Below are 25,724 nucleotides of genomic sequence, written 5' to 3' on the forward strand. Positions count from 1 at the left end.
TTTTCTTGAGGAACACTCTTCAAAAGGATTCAAAGTAACATTTTTCCCACCAAAACTAAATGCTTATGAACTCACCAGCTTTATGCTGATATTCTTTCAAAACTGCTTGTATTCTCAGGGAATTAGTAGACAGGTACTTCCAGGAATTTGGAGAAGTCGGAGCGTTAGAGTCACGTCTTTCCATTTTACTTTTGATATGAACAAAACTATGTATTAAACAATGTAAACCTTTTCCATATATGTATTCAATGTCTGGTTGTGTTTACTATGCTTGCTATGATACAATTGTTGTGATACTACGCATGACGTCAACCACCCCCGAACGTTTCCGTCGTTCCGGTTTGGGGGTGTGACAGATTGGTATCAGAGCCCTTGTTTATAGTGAACTAGGTATACCGAACCTTACATGGTATACAACTATAAATACTAAGGGACCTAAGTGCTCTAAACTAAAAGTATACTTTCAAAAATATAAGTATTTTATTAAAAAGTATACGAACATACATACATAACAGAACCAGAGTCTTAGGTAGAGCAACACAAAAGTATTTGGATGTTGGGACACTGCGGTTAAACCTGGGCAGTTATGTAATCATGTCTAGGGTCAATATAGCCTGATCAACTATATTCATTTGAGACATGACCAACATGTGTTTGGGAGTGACTGTGGTGTTGCAGCAAGCCTAAAACTTACCTAGATACCAGAGGAGTTCTAGAGCCAAACATAAGGATTAAAATACTATAGGAGTATTTTAGGATGCTATAACGACTAAGCCGGAAACTTACCCAAGAATCCATTATTCAAGGATCAACCATGTAGCTACAATACATTGGTAGTATTATTAGATTCGATGCCTATTAACTATTCCTTTACCATCACCACGCGTAGATAGCATGGCTGGATTCCATCTTCCTGGCGACCCGTACTTTCCCAACCAAGGAGATGGTGGATGGATCGAGCCAGAGCCAGAAGGAAACCATGAAATCCCTTTGGACGATGTCTTTGCCGAACCCTTTCCTGAAGAGACTGACTCGGAACCCGAAGTCGAGAACTTACCCCCAGTGACCCTAATACCAAATCCTAACCCTCGAATTGAGTTCCAAGGTCCAACGCCTATGTGGGTCGGGAGTTTGAATAGGTGGAGCCACGAGCAAGACCAACCCCTCCCATACAACGGAAACCACAACTTCTACAATCTGAACGAAGGAGGACCCGCAGACAGGGCTCTCCCAATTCTGATACGCCGTGTGGCTCGCAATATGGAGCTAGGTATGGCAACCCTTCAGCGAACTGTGGAGCTCGAAGCAGATTCGGCCACCAGCACGGATCGTATTCGTCGCCTCGAGATTGCTCATGCGAGAGCTGCAAGGCACAATGAAGCTCTGCAACGAGAGTTAGCTACGACCCAAGCCGAAGTCACAGAGCTCCGAGCACGCCAGTCAGGGTACGAGAGACGCCTGCTTGGTGTAGAACGCCAGCTGGCCGAATTAAGGTTTCACTTGAGGAGTACCCGTCGCCGATAAAGGAATACTCTACTCGCTCTTCCTTTTTGGTCTAAGGAATAACTTTCATGTTTATGTTCTGAGTAGCCCTTTTCCGTAGACATCTTTTCTAGATTCTATTCTGTGAGGATAATTTAGACCTACTCTTAGGTCGAGGGTTCCGAAATATGTAATCTCAGTTTCAGCTGTGATGGCTACAATCACTTTTCGATTAAAGATTATCATTGTCAAAGTATATCTTAGATCGGTAACACGCAAATTAAGCAAATTTATCAAAGTCCTGCCGCTGTTTGTATTTAAAGCATGTAATATAGGAGGTACTCTTACCTGAGACGATCATCCCTTTTTCCCCATCGATTTCATATCAGTCTCCAGGAAAAGCTTCGATGTCCCAATCAGCATGGGACGATTGAGCCTCCCATCGTGCCGATGTCCTTTGCTTCGAGAAAGCGATTCGTCTCAACCATTCCTCCGACGCGGTCCTCACTAGTTTCAGTGATAAGACTGTTCGAACCTTCGTATCATTTCCTGCGCCAAAGCCCAGAAGTGTCAGCGAAAGGGATGCTATGCAATCCTGGCACATGTTAAAGACCTCGAGAGCATCTCCGAGGTCTGCAACTTTCCTGATGTCTTTCCCAAAGACATTCCAGGAATTTCTCCCGAGCGTCAAGTTGAATCCTGTATCGACTTGATCCCCGGAACTACCCTTATAGCTAAACCTCCATATCGTCTAGAGTCGATGAAAATGTGAGAGTTATCCAGACAACGCAATGAGCTGGACAACAAGGAGTTCGTAAGTTTGTTGTATGTGAACTTTATTGCGTTCAAATCCTTTTCTAGTCATGTTAAGACCACATCATGGGGATGTGGGTCGAATCAATGAGAGTCAGATAGCAAAACGGGAAATCTTATTGCATAGATAAACATTTAGGATACATCCAGAGGCAACCATAGTTGCTCACAAGCTTCTTTTCTTGACGTGTAGCAGATCATGCCTCCGAAGAAACGTAACCAACCCATCGGTAAGACACCAATCCTCCAGATGGACTCAGCTACGTTCCAAGCTACTGTCACAGCAGCGGTAGCAGCCGCCCTAACTGTTCTTAACGCTAACAACACAAATGTGGGTGGAAGGGTTAATGGCAATCCAAATCTTGGTGTTAACCAATCTCAACAACAAGTGACTACTATAAAGGACACACCTTATCTCCAACCTAACATCCTGAAACGAAAGTTCCAAGGAAGTTGTTCAACCCAAGGACCTACTGAAAGGCAACGAACTGGGGCATTTAACACCCCAGCCAACCCTGATGTTCCAACCCCAACCACACCCTACTTTGGAAATCTCCCGCACTGCAGCAAATGCAACTACCACCATCACGGAGTCTGTCGAGAGCTGCATTGCACTAGATGCAACAGGAAGGGGCACACCTCCCGCAGTTGTAGGACCCTAGTCAAGTTCATCACTCCGACTACAAAAGTTGGGACAATTTCAACCTGTTACCTCTGTGGTAGTGTAGGACATTTCAAAAGAAATTGTCCAAGGGCTAAGGATGGCCAGGAAGCTCGCTTTGCAAAGACCCCGACTCAACACATCACTTCCACTACCGACGCTAGCATGGTTCGAGTGTGCTGTACATGTGGCGAAATGGGACATTTCAAAAGAGACTGCCCAACAGAGAAGAACAATGAGGAAACAGGAGGAGTCTGACCCCAGAGGATGAGGAAGCATCGAAGGACCCTGCCATGTTTTGGTACGTTTTCGAAAACCTCAATAATTGTTCATAATTGTGATTACTTTCTCGTCGGGATTAAATCAGGAAATCCTTATAAGGTTTAAGGCCCTAATGAACAAATTATGATAACTTAGTGAATACATTAGGGTCAGTTGTAGTTATACCTGGCTTGTATACACCGAACGATCATAGAGAGATCTAGTAGGAACCATTTCATAAGAGTTCATAGTTTCAAAACGTCAGGACCCTCGTGTTAGTAGTACCCACAAATTTCGAATCAAACACAGAAAACACCAGAGACATTCATCCAGGGCGCCAATGTTCGAACAAAACGATCCTCCTGGATTAACATAACACACGATTCTACGACGTCATCCTGTTTAGTCCGACTAAGTCTACGATATACCAAACCCTTTGGCCTTAAATCGTTCAATCACAAAACTCTCGTCGCTCGTATCGACGAGCTAGATGTGAACTTCGAAAAATTCATCTCTTTTCGAAACCCGAAAGTATTCAAGCGAAGAGTATCATCCACAAAGAAACGGACAAAGTAAAAGAACAATTCGGACAATTGTAAATACGTCGTGGGACACTCATCTACCCTTAGTGGAACTTTCTTGCAACAACGGCGACCTTTCCAGCATCAAGGTTGCGCCGTTCGAAGCCCTCTATGGCCGTAAGTACAGACCCCTTTGTGCTGGGCTGAGGTGGGCGACACGCAACTAGACAAGAGTCAAGTCCCCGACAGCACCCTCACAAGTCCTGAAACCATCCGAGAGACGACTGAAAAGGATCGTACAAAAGGGGCTACGCCGATAAGAGACGAAAACCATTGGAGTTCAAGATTGGAGGACGTGTTCTTTGCAGGCCTCACCCTGGAAAGGCCTGGTGCGTTTCTGAAAGCGTAGAAAGCTAAATCCAAGATACGTTGGACCATCTGAGATTCTTGCTAGGATCGGTCCCGTAGCATACAAACTCCAATTTCCTTGAGCGCCTAGCAACGTTCATCCCGCCTTCCTTGCGTCTAACCGAAAGGAGTGTCTGTCCGATGAGACACTTGCGACTTTCCTTTGATAATATCGAGTTAGACGAGAGTCTACACTTTGTGTGAGAATCATTTGAACTCACGGATCGAGAAGTCAAACGAACGAAACAAAGTCGCATCCCGATAGTGAAGGTTCGCTGGAATGCCAAGCGGGGACCTGAATTCACTTGGGGTCGTGAGGATTCAATGAAACAGAAGTACCCTTATCTTTTTCCAAGTCTATAATTTCTATCTCTATTCTTGAATTTCGGGACGAAATTCCCTCTAACGGGGGGATGATGTGACAACCCGAAACTTTTCCGTTTCCATTATGCAATTCCGTTAATAAAATTTGAATTTTATTAATCTTCCGTCGAACCTTTGATTTAGAAAATCATCTGGTATTATATAATTAAACTTATATATGCAAGTCAGAACCAAAACCGCGCGAAACTCGAATTATCCTCGAAAAAATCATGTTCACGGCCTGACCGGAGTTCACGGCCGTAAACCTATTTACGGCCGTAAACTCGTTTGCGGCCAGCGTCGGGTGGACCCCACCCACCGACCACAAAACCCCTATAAATATGAGACCCCTACCCTCATTTGAACACGTTTGACCGGAAACTCTCTCTTTCTCTCTCTAAAACTCTTGACCGTAAACACCTAGAAGGCCTTCAATCTTCGAGAAAACACCGAGAAACACCGTTTAGAGTTATTTCGAGGCATCTGGAACACATTTCTCTTCAAAATCAGCACCCTTGTTCTTGAGTTTACGACCCATCTTCAAAGACCGTAAACCCGTTTACGACCCATCTTCAAAGACCGTAAACCCAGTTCACGGCCGTAAACTCTTCACGGCCGCAAACTCTTCCTAAGTGGTGAAAGCTCGTTTTCTCGATTCAAGCAGGTCCGGATTCCGTTAAGTGCCACGTACAACAACCCGAGGATCTTCGTTTCCAGTGGACGTTTCCACACAACCACAGTGAGTTCATACCCCTACGCTTTTTCCGAGTTTTTCATGTTTTCAGGGGGGAATACAATCAAAAGTACAAGGAAACTTGTGCTCAAGTATATTATTTTGTTTAAGATAATTTTATCTTCAGTATGCTTTTAACACAGAAAACAGTTTTACCAAACGATTAAGAAATCAACTCGTAGAAACAGTTTTCAAAACTAGGGTAACGAACTTGTGAATCATGTAGCAAAACGTATTACTTTATAAAGGATTCAAGCAAATCATAAAAAGGATTTTCCATATTATTACTTGTAAATTTGTTAGTCTAGTTGGAGACACGTCCTTGGTAACACTCACCACCGAAACAGAGTGTAGGACTAGCACTTATGACCAGAATCTCTTGTAGGGAGAGCGTGACTGTTGTGTATAGATCTATACGGGACTGACTATCCCGCACCTCGCTGCTAGCTACAGTGGGACCGGCAGGTCTACGGGTGACAAAGTCATAAAGGATACTGGCCCCTCGGTGCATATTGTATAATGGGAATGGGGATTGTGGGGGGGAAGTTGGCTCCTCGGAAGCGTGAGCAGCGGGAAAGGAGATGTGGGAGCTTTTCGGAGTTGTAAGAGAGAAAGAACCGCAAAAAAAGAAAAAAAAAGCTCGTAAAGATGGACTTTAAATGGTTGTGATTAAATCTAGAGGTTGATCTCTGGTCCAGCCTAGACAATGAGTGATAGGGGTGACTACCTATAGCCCATCATTCAGAGGGGCCCAAAATTTTATGGGCTATGTAATATTAATTCTTAGTCTATTTTTAAGAAAAAAAAAGTTAGAAATTACTAGAAATGTGAAGGAACCAAATTCAAAGGCCCAAATTTGATACGTTATTGGAAACCGAAAGAAGCAATAAGCATATGTATAATAACTGTTGTTCATAAAGAAGGTGGGTAGATGCAACCAAAAGGGGGAAATCGAATCGATGAATTGTAAACTGACGACCTATGAAGCAATCAAGAAATAATAGAATGGATTGGTCGATTACGTCGTCTCAATTTCTAAGTCTTAGCGGTTAGAATCTCATTGCATAGAAAATCATATTAACCATTATTCTTGTCACTATAGAACTCATACAGAGAAGTTTTTAAAAGTTAAGGTTCTAAAAGAAATAGGGCATCAATGTCATAAGAAATATTGAATGGTTTGACTGCTTTATGTATGGATAAATATATATGTTATACAACATTAATCTTGATATTATTTGAGGAGTTTTTTTTATTCCTCTCGACCTGCATCTAAAATATGTTTGGACCGGGCAGGGTTGATCTAAAGGTTGTGAATGGATGGATGGTTTTTGACCGCTGTCCATTCATAAATATATAATTGTATGTAGAGTTTGTATTGGATGATGACCCAAGTAAAGAAGAAAATGATTGAAATGGGTTCTTTGTTTTGTATATTACACGTAGAAATCAAGCGCAAGAACGTTATATGGATTTATGGCACCTTCCCTTCCCTCTTGTTACTGGTAGGGTAAAATTGTAAGATTTTTATTCTTTCATGTATGTATTTATGTATGTGGTTTAGTCTGTAATTATTGATATGTAAATATGTTTTTTTGACTGTTCAATGTACTTTATAAAGATGATTTGTTGTGCTTTTGGCTGTTCACTATCTGCAGACTGCAGTGTAATTGAGAAGCTTTTATCAAATAGTAGTAGTTTGTTTTTTGGTGGTTAATGTATATGATATATCTCGAATATAAGCAAGCTTAAACAAATAGCAAGTTAAGAAAGGGTCATTGGGTAACTGTAAGAAGTGACTTTATCGAATGAGAAGTCATGAGTTGAAATCTGATTAGAAGACATGTAGTATTTAGAGAAGGTTAGTTTGTCATTTAAAAAAAAAAGGTAGCAAGTTGAGCACAGGTTTATAAGAAGTTGACTTGATTTTCTATCTAGTAAATCATTAAAAGGTGAGACCTATCACAAAATTGATTTCAAGAAATGTTTTTTTCGTGAAATCCACTAGAAAAAGAAAGTTTTAAGAAGGGTTTCTTTGCTTCTCCGCAAAATGATAGATGTTATTATTATTTTTTTGGTAAATAAACAGTTACTTTGTACTAATAAATATTTAAAAATTTTGTCGACGAAATGGATGACTACTTTGTCAGAAATGTACATGATAAGTATTCCAAGTAGAATGAATCATCCATTCCCTCCCAAATGTTTCATGGAAGAAAAGAAGACAGATGACAAATTCAACAATACTATGAAGCATTATAGAAACAAAGATAACAAACTGTTGTGTTTTTGCCTATTAGCAAAATTTGGAGTGGATGGATGATTACACACTTCACTTCATGTATTTGTGAAGAAATTTGCGATGGAAGTCACTGCGAATGGTGTCATTGATGAAGCGCTTTGGAGCCTTGGTTTCTCCACGGGCTTGGTTCTTGAACACCACGTCATCATCCCACCTGTCAATCACAAATCAAGATCAGATAAATAATATAAATAAAGAAAAAGGAAGAAAGAGGGGCAAATTGCAATACCTGCGTTTAACATTGAAGGAAGTTGAAGTTGGATTATTAAGCAAAGGGTTCCCTCTTATCAACTCGGCCTCTTTCAGTTTAAGCTCCTCTTCTTGCTCTTCACGTTCCTGTACAATTTACAAACCAAATCCATGTCATGTCACCATACAATACAAATCCCAAAGTAAAGAAAGAAATATTCCTATTTCATATGTTAAGTAACACAACTCAACTCACTTTGCGTAGTTTTTCCTCCGCGCGTTCCTTCTTGATTTGTTCAAGCTCTGCTAAAAGTGCTTCTGTATCATCTTCTTCATCATCATCATCATCATCATCCTCTTCATCACTATCCACACAGACAGACATCATTACCCATTCAGCCACTTTACCCACACAGAATTTAACGAGTAAAAAAAAAAAACAGCCACTTAGTCTGTGGCTATTTGAAGATAAACAGGTAAAATACAAACCTGTCATCATCACTTTTGACATCTAAATCAGCATCATCAGCATCAGCACTGCGTGGAACAATTCGGTCCTCTAGTTCTCTCCTTGATCCTGTGGATATTAAATATTTAAACAGTAAGTAGATTAAAATTTTGCACATATGAACACTGTAATATTCATACTGGTTAGAAAAGCAATGAAAACATGTCAAGTTTTTAGAGGTGCAATACGAACCTTCCAGTAGGTGATGACCACTTTTTCTACGGTCTCTATCCTCTGCAACCACAAGTCAACTAATGAATAGCCAACACTAATATTATTATTATTATTATTTATTTATTACAGATGAAGATATGATTCATGTGATGTGATGTGATTTTACCACCATAACCCTTGTCTTTAGATGAGAAGTGTCTGCGCTCACGCTCCACCAACTCCTCTTTGAGGTCTCTCCTTTCTAGTTCATCTTGCGTGTCTTGACCATCCTTTCTGTATGTAATGTAGTAGCAAACACCAATCAATATTCAAAACTAAATAACCAAGCAATCTCCCTTGTGCAATACAATACTTATTTAAGGATTTGTTTCAATGCTACAAGAATGATTCCAATTGATAGATACTAAAATATCATATAGAAGGAAAAAAAGAAGAAGTAACCTGGGCTTGAGGGTTGTGTGAGAAGCAATATCCCTGGAGGAATACTTCTGAGAAGGACCAAATATTCGTGTTCCACCTTGTTCGTTACCACCTTTAGCAGGTGCCCATGTCGGTCTAGCAGCCGTAGTCATACTTTCTCACCACTCTAATTCTTTCTCAAATCTCAACTCAACCTAAGCAACCTGACCACAACAAAATCCATCACTCATGTTCATGTTGTCTTCTACTTCTAACAATATAATAGAGGTTAAAATGAACCCTAAAAAATACCTAAACATAAACTAATGAAGATAGAATGAAATCCTGAACCAACACTAACTTAATCGGAGAAATAATCAAAACCTCAGAAATTTAGTATTTTTGGCATTGGAAACAATTCGCAGATCAGATATCACAAATCAGACACAAGTTTTAGGAGCTTCACAAAAATTTGAAGTAGCAGATTGGAGACACGAAAGTAATCTTTAGCATTGCAAAAATTTGGCAGAAAAAAATATAAGCAATTCACAAAAATTTGCCATTGCAGATTTCAGATGGCAGATTCCCCTAGCATATGGAAGATTTGAGACAAAAAATCATTCACAACTACAGGTTAACCAGAAATCTTTGCAATTTGGCAGAAATTCGTGTCAGCAGATGGCAATAGACAGAGAATATGATAATCAGAAAAGGAAACTTTTGGTGTTGAAACCATCCGAATAAGCAGAAAATCGAAATAACCAGTATAGACATGGAGATATCGAGAATTATAAACATAGACAGAAAAGATCATAACCAGAAAAAGCAAATTCGTTACCTGATCGGAGAGCTGGCGGCGGTGGAGATCGGAGATCGGAGAGCTGAGTCGACAAGGATGATGGCGGTAGAGATCGAAGAGCTGCGCACGGTGGCTAGAGAGAAGAAGATGGGAGATAGAGAAGAAATTGTGATTGGAGGCGTCGTCTGTGAATCGTATCAGAAAACGAGAAAGAGAAAGACTAGGTCTGAGCGTATAATTGTCATTTGGGTTTTAAAAACTTCGTATCAGGAATCAAGAAAGAGAAAAGGTAGGTTTAAAGGTACGATTGTTAAACTGTACACTTTTAATTTTTATATATTTTTTGATTTTTATATATTTGATCAATTGAGTTTTTTTTCATCCACATTTAACCGTTGAACTTGTTAAACTGTACACATTCAATTCTTATCACCGGCTATCCAGGTTAGCCGATAAAAATGACTTAATAAGGTAATATATTTTCAATTTGTACAATTTAATCCTTAATATTTTTGTACACATTTAGTCTCTAATATTATTTTGTTGCAAAATAAGTCATTTTTGTTTTTGTACTCATTCAGTACTTATGAATTATTTCTTTAGGTTTTTCTCACGACATTTTACGTGGGACAATCATTAGTATTTTTGTACACCTGTTTGGGTTTTTGATGCTTATGTTCATCGCGATCTCGACTACTTTGTTGCTTAGGTCATGTGATTACAATAGTTGGTTACTTGTCCTTTTTTATTAATGACATTTAACTTAGAACTAGATCATAAATTAACCCAAAACTTTAGGATTTTTCTAAAGATTTCCTAAAAAAAATCCTTACCTAAACACTTTATTGGTTTTTAAAAAAATCAATAAATTCTTTTACACTCATTTCCAACCACCCAAAAAAAAGTTAAACGAGATATCGACTGCTATGTTTAACACACACCTTGTTTGTTTGCCCCTCCTTGAATTTTAGGTATCAACCTAATGATTTACTAAATTTTCATAAATGTCCCTCGTTATTTGATGTTTATATCATAATAGTACAAACTTTATTTTCTTACAAATCCATCACAACATAAAAGTTGTATGATGTATATTGTATAGTGCCCCATACTCGGAAATAAAGATTTAACATCAACGGTCAACAAAGTGAAAACAAAAAAAGCCTCACATAAATAATCGAAAACATTAATATTTTTTAAATAAAAATTGAGAATGGAGTTACACAAAATAAAACATTTGTTTGGAAATATATTATATATGAAAATATTATTTGGGATTACAAAATGTCTAATAACACAAAACGATGTTACTTTTACAAGCTTAATAAAAAACTTAAAACTCAAAATTAAATTTTTAGTAAACATGCCTAGAAAGAGTTCATAATTTTATAGTGTTTACATTGAAAATAAATAAATAGAAAACGAACCGAACGAACATGAACAATGACTTTTTCATGTTCTTTCGTTTAAGTTAGCCGAACAAACGAACGAACACGAACGGATAAACAACCGAGTTTTCTTACTCATGTTCGTTCGTTTAACAAATTACATTGTTCATGTTCGTTCGTTTATGTTCATTTAGCATGTTCACGAACATATAATTTACTAATGTAATAAAAAATAATTGAACATATATGAAAATTAAGAAACTTAAACGAACGAACGTAAACAAACAACATAAGTGAAAATTCATGAACATAATTGAACGAACAAGACTATTGTTCATGTTCGTTCGTTTAATTAAATGAGAGAATTTGTGTTCATGTTCATTCATTTATTAAATAAACGAACATAAACGAATTTCTCGTTGAACGGTTCGTTGAATGTTCAGTTCGTTCTAGTGATTAGACGTTTTATAATCCCTAAAAATATTTTCGTATATAATATATTTCCAAGTACGTGTTTTGTTTTGTGTAATTCCATCCTAAATTTTTATTTAAAAATATTAATCTTCTTTATTATTTATGTGAGGCTTTTATGTTTTCACTTTGTTGACGGTTAGCGTTAATCCGTTATTTTTCAGTCTAGGACAATATACATTATACAACTTTTGTGTTGTGGTGGATTTGTAAGAAAATAAAGTTTGTACTATTATGATATAAACATCAAACAATGAAGGCATTATGAAACTTTAGTAAATCAGCGGGTTGATACCTAAAATTCAAGGAGGGGCTCACAAACAAGGTGTGTTTTAAACCGAACAGGCAATTATATTTCTTTTTTGGGTGTTTGTGATTGAGTTTTAGAAGAGTTTATTGAATTTTTTGAAAAACCAATAAAACTTAAAAAGTGTTTAGTAAGATATTTTTAAAAATAGCAAAATTTTAACCACCGGGTCAGACCAAAACCAAAGACGATAGCGGTTTAGAGATAACCATTTTAATTAAGTACTACTATGGAATCATAATATCTTTGAAGACAGCCATTTAATTAAGTATTATGGAATCATAATATCTTTGAGTCGTGTGTATTCGTTTCTTAGCCAATAATAATTCAAGGAAGTGTGTTTTTTCAAAGTTGGAGAGATCTTGAAGATCTAGGAAAGGCCCAAGAAAATAGTAACCCAAACATTCCACAGCAAAATTACAGGAACCATTTTGAATTTGAAGACTGTCTATATTCTGACATTGCTTAAAGTAACAAAGAATCAACACCGTACATGGAATAATCCAATTCTAAAAGGACACCACTACACAATGACCCATAAAAAAGATCCAACACAAATGTTATCCATATCCATCCCAAAGGAAAAGAAGACCCCACTTCAAAGTTTACATGAACAAATTAAATTTACTATATATATATATATATATATATATATATATATATATATATATATATATTTTTTTTTAAATAAATTAACGAAATAAATCTTTTAGAAAATGAAGAGTAACTTGGTAATATGTAAATTTTAAAAAGTTAACTTTTTTGGGGACAAACAGAACATTATTTAGAAAAAATATCAATATCAAGAATATGTCAAAATATACCTGTGAATGTCTATAGAGCAACAGCAGTAGTAGCTTCACCATTGAATATTCCCCAAAATACCCCTTTGAATTTGGTAAACTCAAATGGGCTGCTGTTTTGCTTCTTGAAAGAATCTTTAGCAATTCTTGTTTTGAGATTTAGATTTTCTTGTTTGAGCAAATCCACACAAAAACTTAGTTGTCTGATCGCCTCTCTTTTCTCTTCATCTTTCTGAATCAATTCTTCCTTCTGAACCTTGTTTTCTTCTCTCAGCCTCTCTAATTCTTCCCTCAACTTCATTCCTTCTTCGTCTGAACTACTACTACTCTTTTCCTCTTCTTCAGTTTCATCATTAAAAGAAGACGCGTGTTGGGGCTCATCAAACATATCAGATTCAACAGAATCAAAATCATGGTCAAAGTCAAAAGACTCAGAGTAGCTGTCGTATGATTTCTCTGATTCCTTCACCAAATGCGAAGTTCGGAATTTGGACAAAGGTAAAGGACACGATGTCCATGGAGTGATCAAGTGGCGGCTTCCACTATCAAACTTGACCTGATCATATCTTTCAGCTAGCGATCGATGGGCTCGATACAGATCCTCAACGATGCTAATGAGCTCGGGTCGTTTCTTGTAATACATCTCTGCACGTTTTGCGAATGAATCTGCATCTTCCTCGATCAGTTTAAGCATTGCCTCCGTCTTGTCATCCAGTTCTATCAATCAAATCAAATAGCAGTACATTTAGGAAGTATTTATAAAGCATATGATTCAGACCAAATCCATATATGATTAATTAATTAATTACGAGTGTAGATTGTAGAAGAAGGATAATAATGTCGGTACCTGCAAGAGTGGAGTGTAGCCATGGAGATTTCCTTGGGATAGTGTTGCTCTGACTGTCAAACCACCACCAGTGTGCTGACAACTTGCTCTTTCCCTCCATTTCTTCTTAACCTTCAAATTTCACTACATTATATATATATATATATATTTATTAACGAAATCCATGAATAAAAGTCTAAATGAAGTCATATGATTTGAGCATTTATAACAGAATCAAGAAACCCTAAAATTAAGCAAGGTTACCTTGAAGAACACAGGCCCCGTTAATGGCGCTTCCTCCCTCCCTTTCTCTCTCTCTCTCTCTCTCTCTCTCTCTCTCTCTCTCTCTCTGTCTCTGTCTCTGACTGGCACAATGAAGAAGAGGATTGTTAACAGTGACGTTAAATAAGTAGAATCTGTCAACGCAAAGACGCCATGATTCACACTCAACGGCACGAGGAGGAGCGTTAAGTTAAGACAAAAGAGAAGCATAAAAGGAAACAAAAACACACCACACAGAAAATCATGAGGTGGGCACCCCCTCACAACGGTCGAAATCTTTAACCACGCAAGTAGGTGTCCTCCCAACGGCTTAATCAAAACTTCACAAAAAATTATCATATCTTATTTCATTTGTTTTTAGCATAAAATAGTAACTTGCGTTCAGTTTTTTTTAAGGCAATTTAAAAGCAATATATCGAAGTACTTTCGTGGCGATTTACTTTTTGAAATGTATTTCTAATTTCTTCCGTCTGAGGGAATAAACTTTTGTTTTCTTTACAAAATAACAACATATTTTAAAAAGATTTGCTAGGAAAGTAACCCTACCAGGCTATTAGGGTCGAGGCAAATCAAAGAACATCAACGATAGTTGTATGCCTAAATAGTGAATATGATACATCCATTATAGAATTGTACTAAAATCAATTTTATCATATGGCTAATAATAACATAATATCTTATGTTCCATCACCATAATTCCAAGGTATATTGCCCAAAAAGTTATATAAGTTAGAAGTAGGTCTTCATTTTACATATAAAATTTTCAATCAAGAAAAAATAAGTTATAATTTTATACCATTTACTACAAATAAATTAGGTTGTTACTTCTAGTATTTTTTACCCAAAATAAAAATTAAACAAAATTATTTTATGCACTTTCACTCTGATGCAGCGTTTATGAAACTTCATGCCCCGCCTTTTAGATTTTTTTTTTGCAAATTCAATACAAATTCAAGAAAAACGAAATATTTAATTAGTAACCGGGAATTGAGACCAAAACAACTCAACTCAGTTCCCACCTCCAAACTAAATACAAAATGTAAGTCTCTGTCTAATATTAATAATACACAGTACCATTTGAAGTCGATATGTCCAAAATCTAAAAGCATTAAACATCAAGAAATGAAGTCTAGCTATTCTGTAGTATTAATTATGTACAAGAACATATAGTGGCTAGTGGCAGGCATTAATTAGATTAGTGTAAAGTGGTTACACTAATGCGACTTCACGGGTGCCAGTAACATACGAAACAAAGCCTCTTCCACCAAAAAGAGGACGCATGAAAGCATCATCAAATTTCCTCCAGTAGTAATGAATGGTGTTAGTAGGGTTACTAAATAGCCATTTTAGATTGCTTGTTTCATCCTCTCCTCCACCTGTTTCTTCTACTACTACTACATTTCTATCACCTGAGCCTATAAGTGGCATCATGATCGACTTTGGACTCGATGCTTGGCTCTCATCAACATGTGAGGAGGATCCAGGAAACAAAAACTTTACAATAGGCTTAGTCAACAATCCAAACACCTATAATTAATTATTATAAATAAATAATTTCTCATGAACAATTGATTATTGGTTAAATAATAGTACAAGACATTACCACAGTACTGAAAAGAACAACAATGATGGTGGTGGTGATCAATAGTGCATTTTCTGGCTGCATAGTTTGCTCATCAGACCCGGTAAACTGTATATATGTATATGTATCAACAGTCAGGGTAAACTATCAAAAATAGCAACATACTTTTTAAATAGTAAAATTTAGTTTTACCTACCTTCTTATAAGCAAGAGCCACGGACACAGCGCCTCTCATTAGACCAGACCACCAAACTGTAACCTGTGATGTGACAGATTAATTTTAAAATTCAAAATAGAATTGGTAGTTGAAGTTAGTTAGTTACCTGTTGTTTAAACTCGATCTTGTTACTGTTACTGTTTGATTTAGTGGTTAAGTTGGATATGAGTGAAATTGGGAACACAAAACATGCTCTTCCAACCATAATCAATCCAAGCAGTACACCACTAGCCCCAAAGGATTTTCGAGGACTGAAAAAAGTTATTTGAATCTCGATCAAAATACTAAATAGGATTATTATTTGATTTAAAAAAAAAAAAAAAAAAAAATTTACCTGTCGTTTACAAATTTCCATTTTTCCAGGTCTAGTGCGTCCATACCAACATACATGAAGATAAATATTTCGGAAATAAATGACATTGTTGCAAAAGTATGCCTGCAATCCAATCCAATCCAACAAACTCCTCATATAAGTACCAAAGAGGAAAAGAGTTTTTTGGTTGGAAAGTGTGAAAAAGGGCAACGCACTTTGTAGTTACTTGTGAATTGATGGTGACATTATGCCAAGCATAGTGTGACATTACAATACCACAAAAGAATACAGTAAGGATCCCACTTAATCCAAAAACCTACATGAAAAATGTTATTCATGCCGACACCAACAACAACAAGTAAAAGTTAGAAATTAACTACTCATCACTTACTTCAGCTAATACATATGAAAGGTAAGCCATGAGTATCATAAGGGAGACTTCACGGTCTGTTGAATTCCTGAATACACATTTGTCCCAATCATTTATGGTTTTTATTAAATATATATATATATATATATATATATATATATATATATATATATATGTAAATTACTCAAACAACATCACCACATACCTTCCAAAGTACAATGTTCTAATGGTGAATGAACAGAGCAGTCCAACCTACAAGTAGAATATATTATGAAGCTGTCGAGAACAAAACAAGATGAGCAACATTACAATACTGCTAAGCCTTCCCTTGGATTATTTTATTTAACTCAAGCAAATGAAATGGACAGACACATATAGATATATGTAAAGAGAGGGAGAAAGACTTACCGAAACTCCCAAAAAAGTACTAAATACGAATAATGACAAGAAATTTCCAGCAAATTTAAGGGCGATGACAGAGTTCATGTCTGATAGGTCAAATTTTGTAATTGCATTGAAAAGAACCACAGATGTGGCATCATTAACAACACCCTCCCCAAACACTAGGCTGTATAACAGTGGTGTTTCTTCCTGATTAAGAACCTGCCCATTAGAAGATACAAAGTTAACGACAATGATCATCTCTGTAATTTTTGAACAATCAAGACATTTTTACCTGCAAGGTGCAAACAGAATCTGTTGCAGAAAAAATGGCTCCAAGTGCTTCCCATAATTATACCAGAAGACAACAATTTGAATGCATAGGTTAGCATAACATGATCTAGCCTAGACTGATAATTAGTGATGTCATACATGTCAACATTTCCCAACAGCAAAGAATAAAACCATCAGAAAATGACACCAAAGAGCTTTTCCATATTCTAACGCCTTGGACAATGTATCCATGCATAAAAATAATAAATAAATAAATTAAAAAAAAAAAAAAAAAAAAGTCAAAAGGAAAAGAGAATACATACCAAGATAATCCTTTGTGTCGAGGTAATCGATACCCAGTTTAGGAAACAAATGTGTTGCGCCTGAATTATTCAATCACCATAAAACAAAAACATTGTGATCAAAGTTTATATAATCATTTACACAGGAACTATTAAACACATTTTATTTAACGTACCAAATGAGATGACAGCAAAGGATATCAAAGTACCAATGGCTCCAAATGAGGTAATGGTCGTGAAATTCTGGAAAAATTGTTTCTTTTTAACCTGAAATCTGGTAAATAGTTAACCTTTCTCAGAAAAGGTGTTAAATGCAACACATCCAAACACAAGTCTTCTTCACCAAAAGGCATCAATATGAAGTATTGTAGCATCAAAACAAGATATGTAGGCTATTCACATTGGTTAATGCTTGATTCAACAACTAAGAGCATCTCTCACCAAAATGCTACTGTTACTTTTACAATAAAACAAGCTCTCAACACAGGAAATTTAACAAGTCTGGCAGATGTCTGTACTTCAAACTAGGATTCTTATAGTCAATCATTTAATTGCATGCTAGGGAGTCAATGAGAAATTTCAGATCCTTGAAAAAGAATAAGAACGACATTTAGAAGATAGAACTTACCCAGCATTGAAAATAATTGGTGGAAGGAGATATATAAAGAAAAACTCTTGCTTGAATTCCAATACGTGTGAGCTTTTACCACCAGATGTTAGTAAAATAACAAATCCTGTGCCTAAACCCTGTCAGAAGTTATGTAATATTTACCTCAACAAAGTACAAACTGACAAACAAAAGTAAAACCAAAGTTATGCACAACAAGAATTTGTATATGAAGTCAGTAACTCACAATTGCAAGGGCAGTGATAGATTCGTTCATCCATCTACTTTCTTCAAGGAGATGACCAATTACAATGCAAGCACAGAGTAGGGCTGCAAATAGGGCTATGTGATGTACAAAATCTGTCTCCGGATCTGATGTCATTAGACCATAACTTGCTGCTATAGAGCTCACATCATAACTCATGTTGCAGGTTGGCCAAAAAAATGAAATGAGATCCTGCAATGGAGTGTTATATGTCAACACAATGTCAATTTAAAACCTCTTAAGGATCCTTTTGCAGCCAATTATTACTGCCTACAGTTATCATTTAGTAATATATTGGGATATGGTAATGGCCTATTCCTGTCACAACCTTCCATGGTTAATCAAAAGGGAAAAGTGATATGAAACTATGAAAGGTTGAATTTCATTCTCTTAATAACTTCATTTGATTCAATCGGTCATAAGGTGTAATTAAGCTTATTGATCTCAATTAGGTTTTTGTGATTCATATTGATAATTAGATGTAAGTTTCATGGTAAGTAGTCTCAATAACTTTGATTGATTCGTATCGATCATGAAATACATAACTCATCTACTGGACTGGGAATATCTCCTTAACCCATAACAGCCCATAACCTAAATTCAAATTACATGAAGTCAAAAAATTATAGAATTAAAGTACAAGCCAAAAATGATAAGAGGAGACAGATATAACTAATAATTCAATCTGCATTTTGCAGGTTTACTAAACCAACCAAAGGTTGATAAAGGCTGAAGCTAATTTGCTTCCATTGACTTGACTTTTAAGGCATGTTATCCATTTCATCATCAAACTTAACAGAATTTTCATCGTCTTTTCAGCACCATTGCCTGATTAACGCATATAAACAGAGGCAGAAAACGAGAACAATATCAAAAGATGAAAGAAAGAGTTCGTACCTCAAGAAATCGGTTGTTGATTGTGACAAATAATTGAACTGCAGCAGCGGCTTATAAATTTCCTTCTGGGGCAAAAATCTAACAATTTTGCTTCAAAATAAACCTTATATTTGGAAAGAATTAGGGTTTCCTTGACCAACAAGAAGGGTTCAACACGTTTGAAAGTAGATTCTTTCATCTGATTCGATAAAACGAAACAAGGAAGCGGAGAAATCAAGTTTGGAAAAAACCGGGAAGCAACGATTTTGATGTTTTTACTTTATAAGATTAAATTACATATCTCGTCCATGAGGTATTGCTAAAATTACAAGTATGATCCAAAAAGATTTATTTAGGCTATGTTTGACGTCATAGCTGGAAAGCTACCTGTTAGTTGAAAAACTAGCTAATAGTTGAAAAGCTAGCTGATAGCTGAAAATTTAGCTGATAAAAAATGACATTTGGTAAACTAGCTGAAAAATAAAAAATGACATTTAAAAGAATGTGTTTCTATAATTAATTAAGGGGTGTATTTGGAAATTTTAAAAAGCTCATAAAAAAACTAGTTTACAAGCTATTTTTTTGTTTCAAAACACGACAACTTAAAAAAACTCAAAAAATAAGCTAGTTGTTGCGTGTCAAACACAATCTTAGTATAATTTTTGGTTCGAAATAGTTTATGTATAACAATTTAGTGGTTTTTTTAGCCATTAATTGTCATCCAAAAATGGTTGCAGCACAGCTTGTTACTCGTTTACCTGCTACGTCTATGTAAAACTTTCTTTTTTCTCATTTAATAATTTTTTTGCCATCATAGGAGGTTTTTTTTTATCAGCAAATTTTATTAGTGCAGTTAGCAAAGAACTATGGAGAACAAAGCCAAACACCACAAGAGATCAAAAAACACACAATAAAAAACAAATCAGGCAACCAACATAAAATTAAAAAAAGTCAACCAACACAACTAAATTTTATCCTTCTAATTCTATTAGACACCCACAAAAGTGATGGGTAAGAACTTTATCTCACAAATCCCTCTTCTTAATCCGAGCATAATCAAAAACATTAGAACTGAGGGTGTGTGCGGGAATGATCTCTCACTTTTTGTCTGTCACGTCAGTTTTTCCCTAAATTTTCTTTCCCTCACTAAAACTCATTGTGTGTACGGGAATGATCTTTCACTCTTTTTAAGATTTATAATTTAAAAAACTAATATACTTTTTTAAAAATAATTAGTAAACATAAAAATTAATTTAAATTAAAAAACACTTCATTCAAATAAAAATTATATAAAAAGATACATTAAAACGAGCAAGATTTAAATAAATAAAAAAAACTAGAAAACAACAAATATTAAAAAAAACACAACCTAGAAAACATAATTAATATCTGAATTTTAAAGAACTAAAATACGTCACTCGAAATCGCCGTCCTTGTCATCGCCATCACCGTCATCGTCATCAAAATCCTCGCCCTCGACGAATATATTCGTATCCTCATCTAATCCGTCAAAAAAAATCACCATGTCAATACTCTGTCGGCGGGTGAATGTGAGCCTTGTAAACGTGCTCCGCCAAATCTGCACGAAGGGCGTGATGAATGTCGCAATCATATACTTCGTTTTCGTTATATCGACATATCACTCTTCCTTCCTTTTCAAGAATCATATCATGCAATATGATGCACACATACATTACGTGTTGCAACCTTTTCACTTCATATGACCGTGCCCTAACTGCTAGTACTTTCTAACGCCTCTTGAATACACCAAATGTTTGCTCCACGCCCTTCCTAACTGACTCTTGTGCCTCTTTAAACTTTTTTCTTTTTCAACGTTCGGACATGTAAACGATTTCACAAAAACAGATAAGGTATGATATATACCATCAGTAAGATAATACCCGCACTTATATGTTACCCCGTTTTCTTGAAAAGGTACATCGTGCTGCTTTCCAAGGTAGATATCGTTGAATACTGGCGACTGGTCCAGAACATTGATATCGTTGTTTGCACCTGCTGGACCAAAGAATGATTCTATATCCAAAGATCATGTGATGCGATTGCTTCTAAAACAATCGTCGGCTCTTTATGTTTGCCTCGCATGTACTGACAACGCCATGCCTTGGGGTACAATGCCCAAGCCCAATGCATGTAATCGATACTACCTAGCATTCCTGGGAACCCATGCTTGCTTTCATGAACCGTGTATAATTGGTGGACATTTTTGATAGTTGGTTTGCGAAAATATCGTTGCCCGTAAACCAAAGTAATAGCTTTAGAGAACTTGTACGTACATCCTCATACGGTACGCTCGGACATCCTCAAATACTCGTCCCATTTGTCTGTGCCCATGCCGTATGCTAACTAGCGAATTGCGGTCGTGCATTTTTGAACTGGAGAGAAACCTTTTTTTGCGTCTACAATCTCGCTTCCATTGGAAATATGGAAAACGACCTTCCAAATCGCCAACAACACATAAGAACAGCTCCTTCCTCATCTGGAACCGTCTTTGAAACTTTTCAACGTATACGGCATCATCTGCAAAGTAGTTTTCTATAAAATGATTGTGCCTGGCTTCATGATTTCTAGGCAACGGCGGTTTTATTGGTTTAGTTTGTGGACGTGAACTTTGGCCTCGTAGGTTTTGAAATATGCAACAGTCTTCTCAATGACGGAACCTACAAATAATGTCTCTTCTTGAGCCGTCGAATCGAATAACGAAGATGATGACATTGTGTTTTAGTGTTTTTTTTTTTGGAAAGAATATGTAGAAATGGGTTAAAAATAATGTTGGATTCGGTTGGTATATAGAGTGGAGGAAAGAGATTAAATATATATATATATATATATATATATATATATATATATATATAGAGAGAGAGAGAGAGAGAGAGCTAGGTTCAGGTATTTAAAGTAATTATTGTGTTATTGTATGCACCAATCAGATTTTAGATAAATCAAATCATTTAATAAATAATATAAGGGTATTATAGTAATCTTATTATTAGTTAATTATGGTAAAATAGATATATAATTGGATATTAGTTGTATTCCTAGTAAATCGCAAGAAGCGCAGATATATTTATAACATTCAATCGGCATCAAGATTCAAAACCCTAAATTGAAGCCAGTATTGTTCCTGATCCACCGTCTGATCCTAAATTGAACATTCAGTCGATTATCAAGATGTAAATCAAAGTCAACATCGTCTCTAATCTACTGATTCTTCTTCTTCTACAATCGATTGTCAACATTCAAAACCCATGACCAGGTGATGAATATCCATCTCGAATCAATCGGTAAGCTTTTTTTTCCTTTTCGTTTTTTTTCTTTAATCGATCAGTCGAAACCTTGACTGCCTTCCTGCTTGTGTCCGCCTCCAAGGAATTTAAGAGAAAGAAAGGTTCCCGGAGAAATAGTTTTCGGCAATTGATTTATCGGCGACTGTAGATATTCAGTCGTTGTTTCTAACATGCACTAGCCTTCGTTCTCTAAGTTTATCAAAAAACAAACTTTTCGATTCTTCAGTTTTGTCTGTACCTTTCATCTCTAGACCTTTCCAACAACTAGCTTTCAGGTGATATACATATTGGTTTTATCCCCAAAGGACCATTCACTCTTAAATTCCTTGAGAACCTGCCTCCAATTCAGTTCCAAATCGACAACATCTTTCAATTCAGAAACATCTCCATATCCATCGCATAATCTCTGTTCTTGTTTCTCAATATATGTTGGCAGCTCCAAAAAGAACTCAAATCTGATGTTTGGTAATTGATATGAATTTTTTGATGTTGTTGTGATTTAAGTTTTGATGTTGCTGTGATTTTAATAATTTTTTGATGTTGATTATTTTCCGATTCTATGCTATTCTGAATTTCTGATTTCATATGTTTGCTAAATTGTTATTATATTACTGTGATTTAATTTTTGATGTGGCGTTCGCTCTTATTTCTTTTCAAATAGATTATGCTTTTGATTTCTACTATGATTTCTGAAACATACTAGAAATGGTCATTGGATAGTTCTTGATGAACTTAATCTCACCCCTTCTGATGTTCTAGAAGCATTAAATCGGTTTGTGTATTTTATACCATTACGAATTCAAATTCTATCGGAATGGAAACACGAATTCTAGTTATGTTGGAATGGAATATGGATATTTTCTCATTGATTATACATGTTCTACAATTTTTGGTTATTGGTTTTGGTGCAGTTAACAAGTCCGCATATTTTTCCAAATGAATATAGTTTTTTATTTATCATTTGCTAATGTGTTATTGGATTCTAAACTACAATTGGATTTGTTTTCACAGAAGTTGATGCTTGAAGAACGGACAACAAAATTAAAAGTGTTTATTAGCAACATTATTCTTTTAGAATGAATTAGTGTATTTGTTAGATTTTGATTTTTTTTCCCCGATTTGAAAGTTTTTTAGTTTTATTCTTTAACAATAAATGTAATTCTTAATAATTGTTTCATGTATTCTATAAGAATTAATGTAATTTTTGTTTTAATTCTTCAATTGCTGGTTCGAGAATTTGTTATTCTACAAAAAAAAAAAATTAAAGTCATGATCAATAAATATGTTCAAGAATATTTTTATTATTTTATTGTTCTAGAATATGTTTATTTTTGAACATACTCAAACATATTCTGTCAGAATGTCCGAATTAAAAACTTTATAATTAGTAAAAATCGAATTTTTAAAATTAATAGAATTTATGATCCCTTAAAATATGCAAATTTCCTTTATTAAATCTATATTAATTGACAAAAATACCCTTATAGTTAAACTGGATGGTATTTTTCAATTATATTTAATTCAATAATATGTATTAATCACTTTCTTAAAATAAGTAAAATGATTGGCCCACATTTATGCATACAATAACACAATAATTACTTTGAATAGAATAACCTAAGCCTATATAAATATATATATATATATATATATATATATATATATATATATATATATATATATATATATATATAGTTAGGTTATTTTGTTTCTAGTAACTATTGTGTGCCAGAATGCACAAATCTGGACCATCGAATGGAATAGAATCAAAGGTCATGATCTGAGGGTCTATGATAGTACAATAGGGTAACATGTACCATATAATCACACAAATTTCAGTACAAGGGTATTTTAGTCAATTGAGACAAAATTAAAAAAAGAAAAATCGAGATTTATGGGATAATTAATGATTTTGATTTAAAAAATCTGATTTTTTTTCAAATTAATTCAATTTCAAACGTAATTTGTAAACATAAACCAATTTTATTCTATCAGAATGTTATTTTGTTAGAATGATATTCTGTAATTCTGTCAGAATGGTATACAACTATGAACATAATATTATAAACACATATTATCAGGACCAATAATTTTTAATGAACACAACTTTTATATAAGACGAATTTTAATAGTTTAGAATAAGTAATTACATTCATTCTTAAAGAATACAACTATGAACATAAACTACATTCATTCTTGAAATCTCTTGCAAAAAAAAATATCGGCATTCTTGAAAGAATCCTCATTCACTTTCTTGTTTCGTTTCTAGATGTCTTGTGTATGTTTAACCTCCAAACCACTTCAAAATATGCTAGCATTGTATGAGATTGGCATTCTGTCAGAATTGTATTGCATGAGAATGATTTTATACAAGGAGTCTTTCCCATCGGGTCTTTAAGTCATTTCTATCACAAATTCGTTGCCAAATATTTTGTAGTGATACACTTGTAACAACTGCACATTAAACATATAACTAATTAACTAAAATTCTATCAGAATACAACAATAATATTCTTACAGAATAAACCATTCTTGCATAATGGTTTTGAATATTCTTAAAGAATTTGAACTTAATAGCAGCTTACAGTATAATGAAATAAAAAAATATTATAAAAAGGTAAACAAGGTCTCAGGAAGAGAGAAGCATAAACATCATAAGCATAGATTGAATCATCAATGGTTAATAAGATTGAAGCATAAACATCATAAGCATAGATTGAATCATCAATACTTCCAGCTACAAGTTTTCTGCCATCAAAGAAGGGTGTCTCGAATTTCTGAAAAATTTAAAAATTTACAAAAACCCAACTCATCACCAAATTGATCTACAAAAATTTGCATTTGATCATAAAAACCATTCTTTCATTCTTTCATTTTCCTGTCAAAAAGAAGCAGCCTCATCACATTTTGTTTTCCATTTACCCTTGTCAAACACCAAAGCCCAAACAACCACTTAGGTATATCGATTCTGTCAAGAATCACAAAAAAATGAACGAAGAAGGTTACCTGTTGCTGATCCCGTTCATATTTTATGTGGAAGAGTAGCCACCCAAACGACTGCCATGGTCGATGACTGTCCTGCTGCTTTCATTCTTTCTACTTTGGCTCAGATATCTTCCCTCTTCAATCAATCAAGAACCCGGGATAACCTTCCTTTCTCCCATTCGATCGAGCAACGAAAACGCCCCATGTGAGCTGCTACTGTCGTTAGTTCCTCCCACCGAACCACCACTTTCCTACTCCCTGTTCGCAGTGGGCATCCATCATCGATCCACCCCTATTATTGCATTTCGTTCGTTTTCCCCTTATTTTGATCGAGTTCTTTTTCGTTTTCTTTTCTTCCAGTAGAACTCAATAAACAAAACACTAACCTGAAGTCGCTAATCTCCTCTGATTCGCACCTCGCGACTGGAGTAGAAGAGGAACAGATTTCGCATATCCCTTCCGAGGAAGAAGAAGCGTAGAGATGCCTGAGCAGCCTTGTTGCCTTCGTTCATCTTCTCCTTCTCGATCAGACGAGGATCGAAGTCCTTTTCCCCCAATTCA

General features: G+C 35.5%; 3 protein-coding genes across 5 annotated transcripts; all 3 read right to left on the reverse strand.

The window, feature by feature from the left end:
* Nucleotides 1-7,359: 7,359 nt before the first annotated feature.
* LOC145114582 (uncharacterized) lies at nucleotides 7,360-9,881 on the reverse strand. 2 transcript variants are annotated; one of them, XM_079050635.1, is made up of 8 exons: nucleotides 9,653-9,881; nucleotides 8,857-9,038; nucleotides 8,585-8,688; nucleotides 8,434-8,475; nucleotides 8,223-8,310; nucleotides 7,990-8,098; nucleotides 7,774-7,880; nucleotides 7,360-7,698 (listed from the first exon to the last, which is right to left on the reverse strand). In XM_079050635.1, exons 2-8 carry the CDS (start codon nucleotides 8,985-8,987, stop codon nucleotides 7,575-7,577), a joined length of 705 nt encoding a protein of 234 aa, XP_078906761.1. In that variant the 5' UTR covers nucleotides 8,988-9,038; nucleotides 9,653-9,881; the 3' UTR covers nucleotides 7,360-7,574. The 2 variants fall into 2 exon arrangements, with proteins under 2 accessions (XP_078906761.1, XP_078906760.1); XM_079050634.1 differs by having other exon boundaries at nucleotides 8,582-8,688; nucleotides 9,653-9,880.
* Nucleotides 9,882-12,208: 2,327 nt separating this feature from the next.
* LOC145114584 (protein NETWORKED 3C-like) lies at nucleotides 12,209-13,900 on the reverse strand. 2 transcript variants are annotated; one of them, XM_079050638.1, is made up of 3 exons: nucleotides 13,673-13,900; nucleotides 13,430-13,540; nucleotides 12,209-13,299 (listed from the first exon to the last, which is right to left on the reverse strand). In XM_079050638.1, exons 2-3 carry the CDS (start codon nucleotides 13,527-13,529, stop codon nucleotides 12,614-12,616), a joined length of 786 nt encoding a protein of 261 aa, XP_078906764.1. In that variant the 5' UTR covers nucleotides 13,530-13,540; nucleotides 13,673-13,900; the 3' UTR covers nucleotides 12,209-12,613. The 2 variants fall into 2 exon arrangements, with proteins under 2 accessions (XP_078906764.1, XP_078906763.1); XM_079050637.1 differs by having other exon boundaries at nucleotides 13,430-13,552; nucleotides 13,673-13,898.
* Nucleotides 13,901-14,646: 746 nt separating this feature from the next.
* On the reverse strand, nucleotides 14,647-19,155 carry LOC145114583 (sodium/hydrogen exchanger 1-like). Its single transcript, XM_079050636.1, has 15 exons — nucleotides 18,898-19,155; nucleotides 17,983-18,192; nucleotides 17,757-17,875; nucleotides 17,305-17,402; nucleotides 17,150-17,209; nucleotides 16,849-16,895; nucleotides 16,581-16,775; nucleotides 16,378-16,424; nucleotides 16,194-16,260; nucleotides 16,018-16,118; nucleotides 15,824-15,925; nucleotides 15,596-15,740; nucleotides 15,469-15,531; nucleotides 15,294-15,380; nucleotides 14,647-15,217 (listed from the first exon to the last, which is right to left on the reverse strand). Exons 2-15 carry the CDS (start codon nucleotides 18,157-18,159, stop codon nucleotides 14,900-14,902), a joined length of 1,626 nt encoding a protein of 541 aa, XP_078906762.1. The 5' UTR covers nucleotides 18,160-18,192; nucleotides 18,898-19,155; the 3' UTR covers nucleotides 14,647-14,899.
* Nucleotides 19,156-25,724: the final 6,569 nt, after the last annotated feature.

The sequence above is a fragment of the Lactuca virosa genome, chromosome 5 (assembly GCF_052849685.1).
Source record: "Lactuca virosa cultivar CGN04683 chromosome 5, Lactuca_virosa_CGN04683_v6, whole genome shotgun sequence".
NCBI lineage: Eukaryota > Viridiplantae > Streptophyta > Magnoliopsida > Asterales > Asteraceae > Lactuca > Lactuca virosa.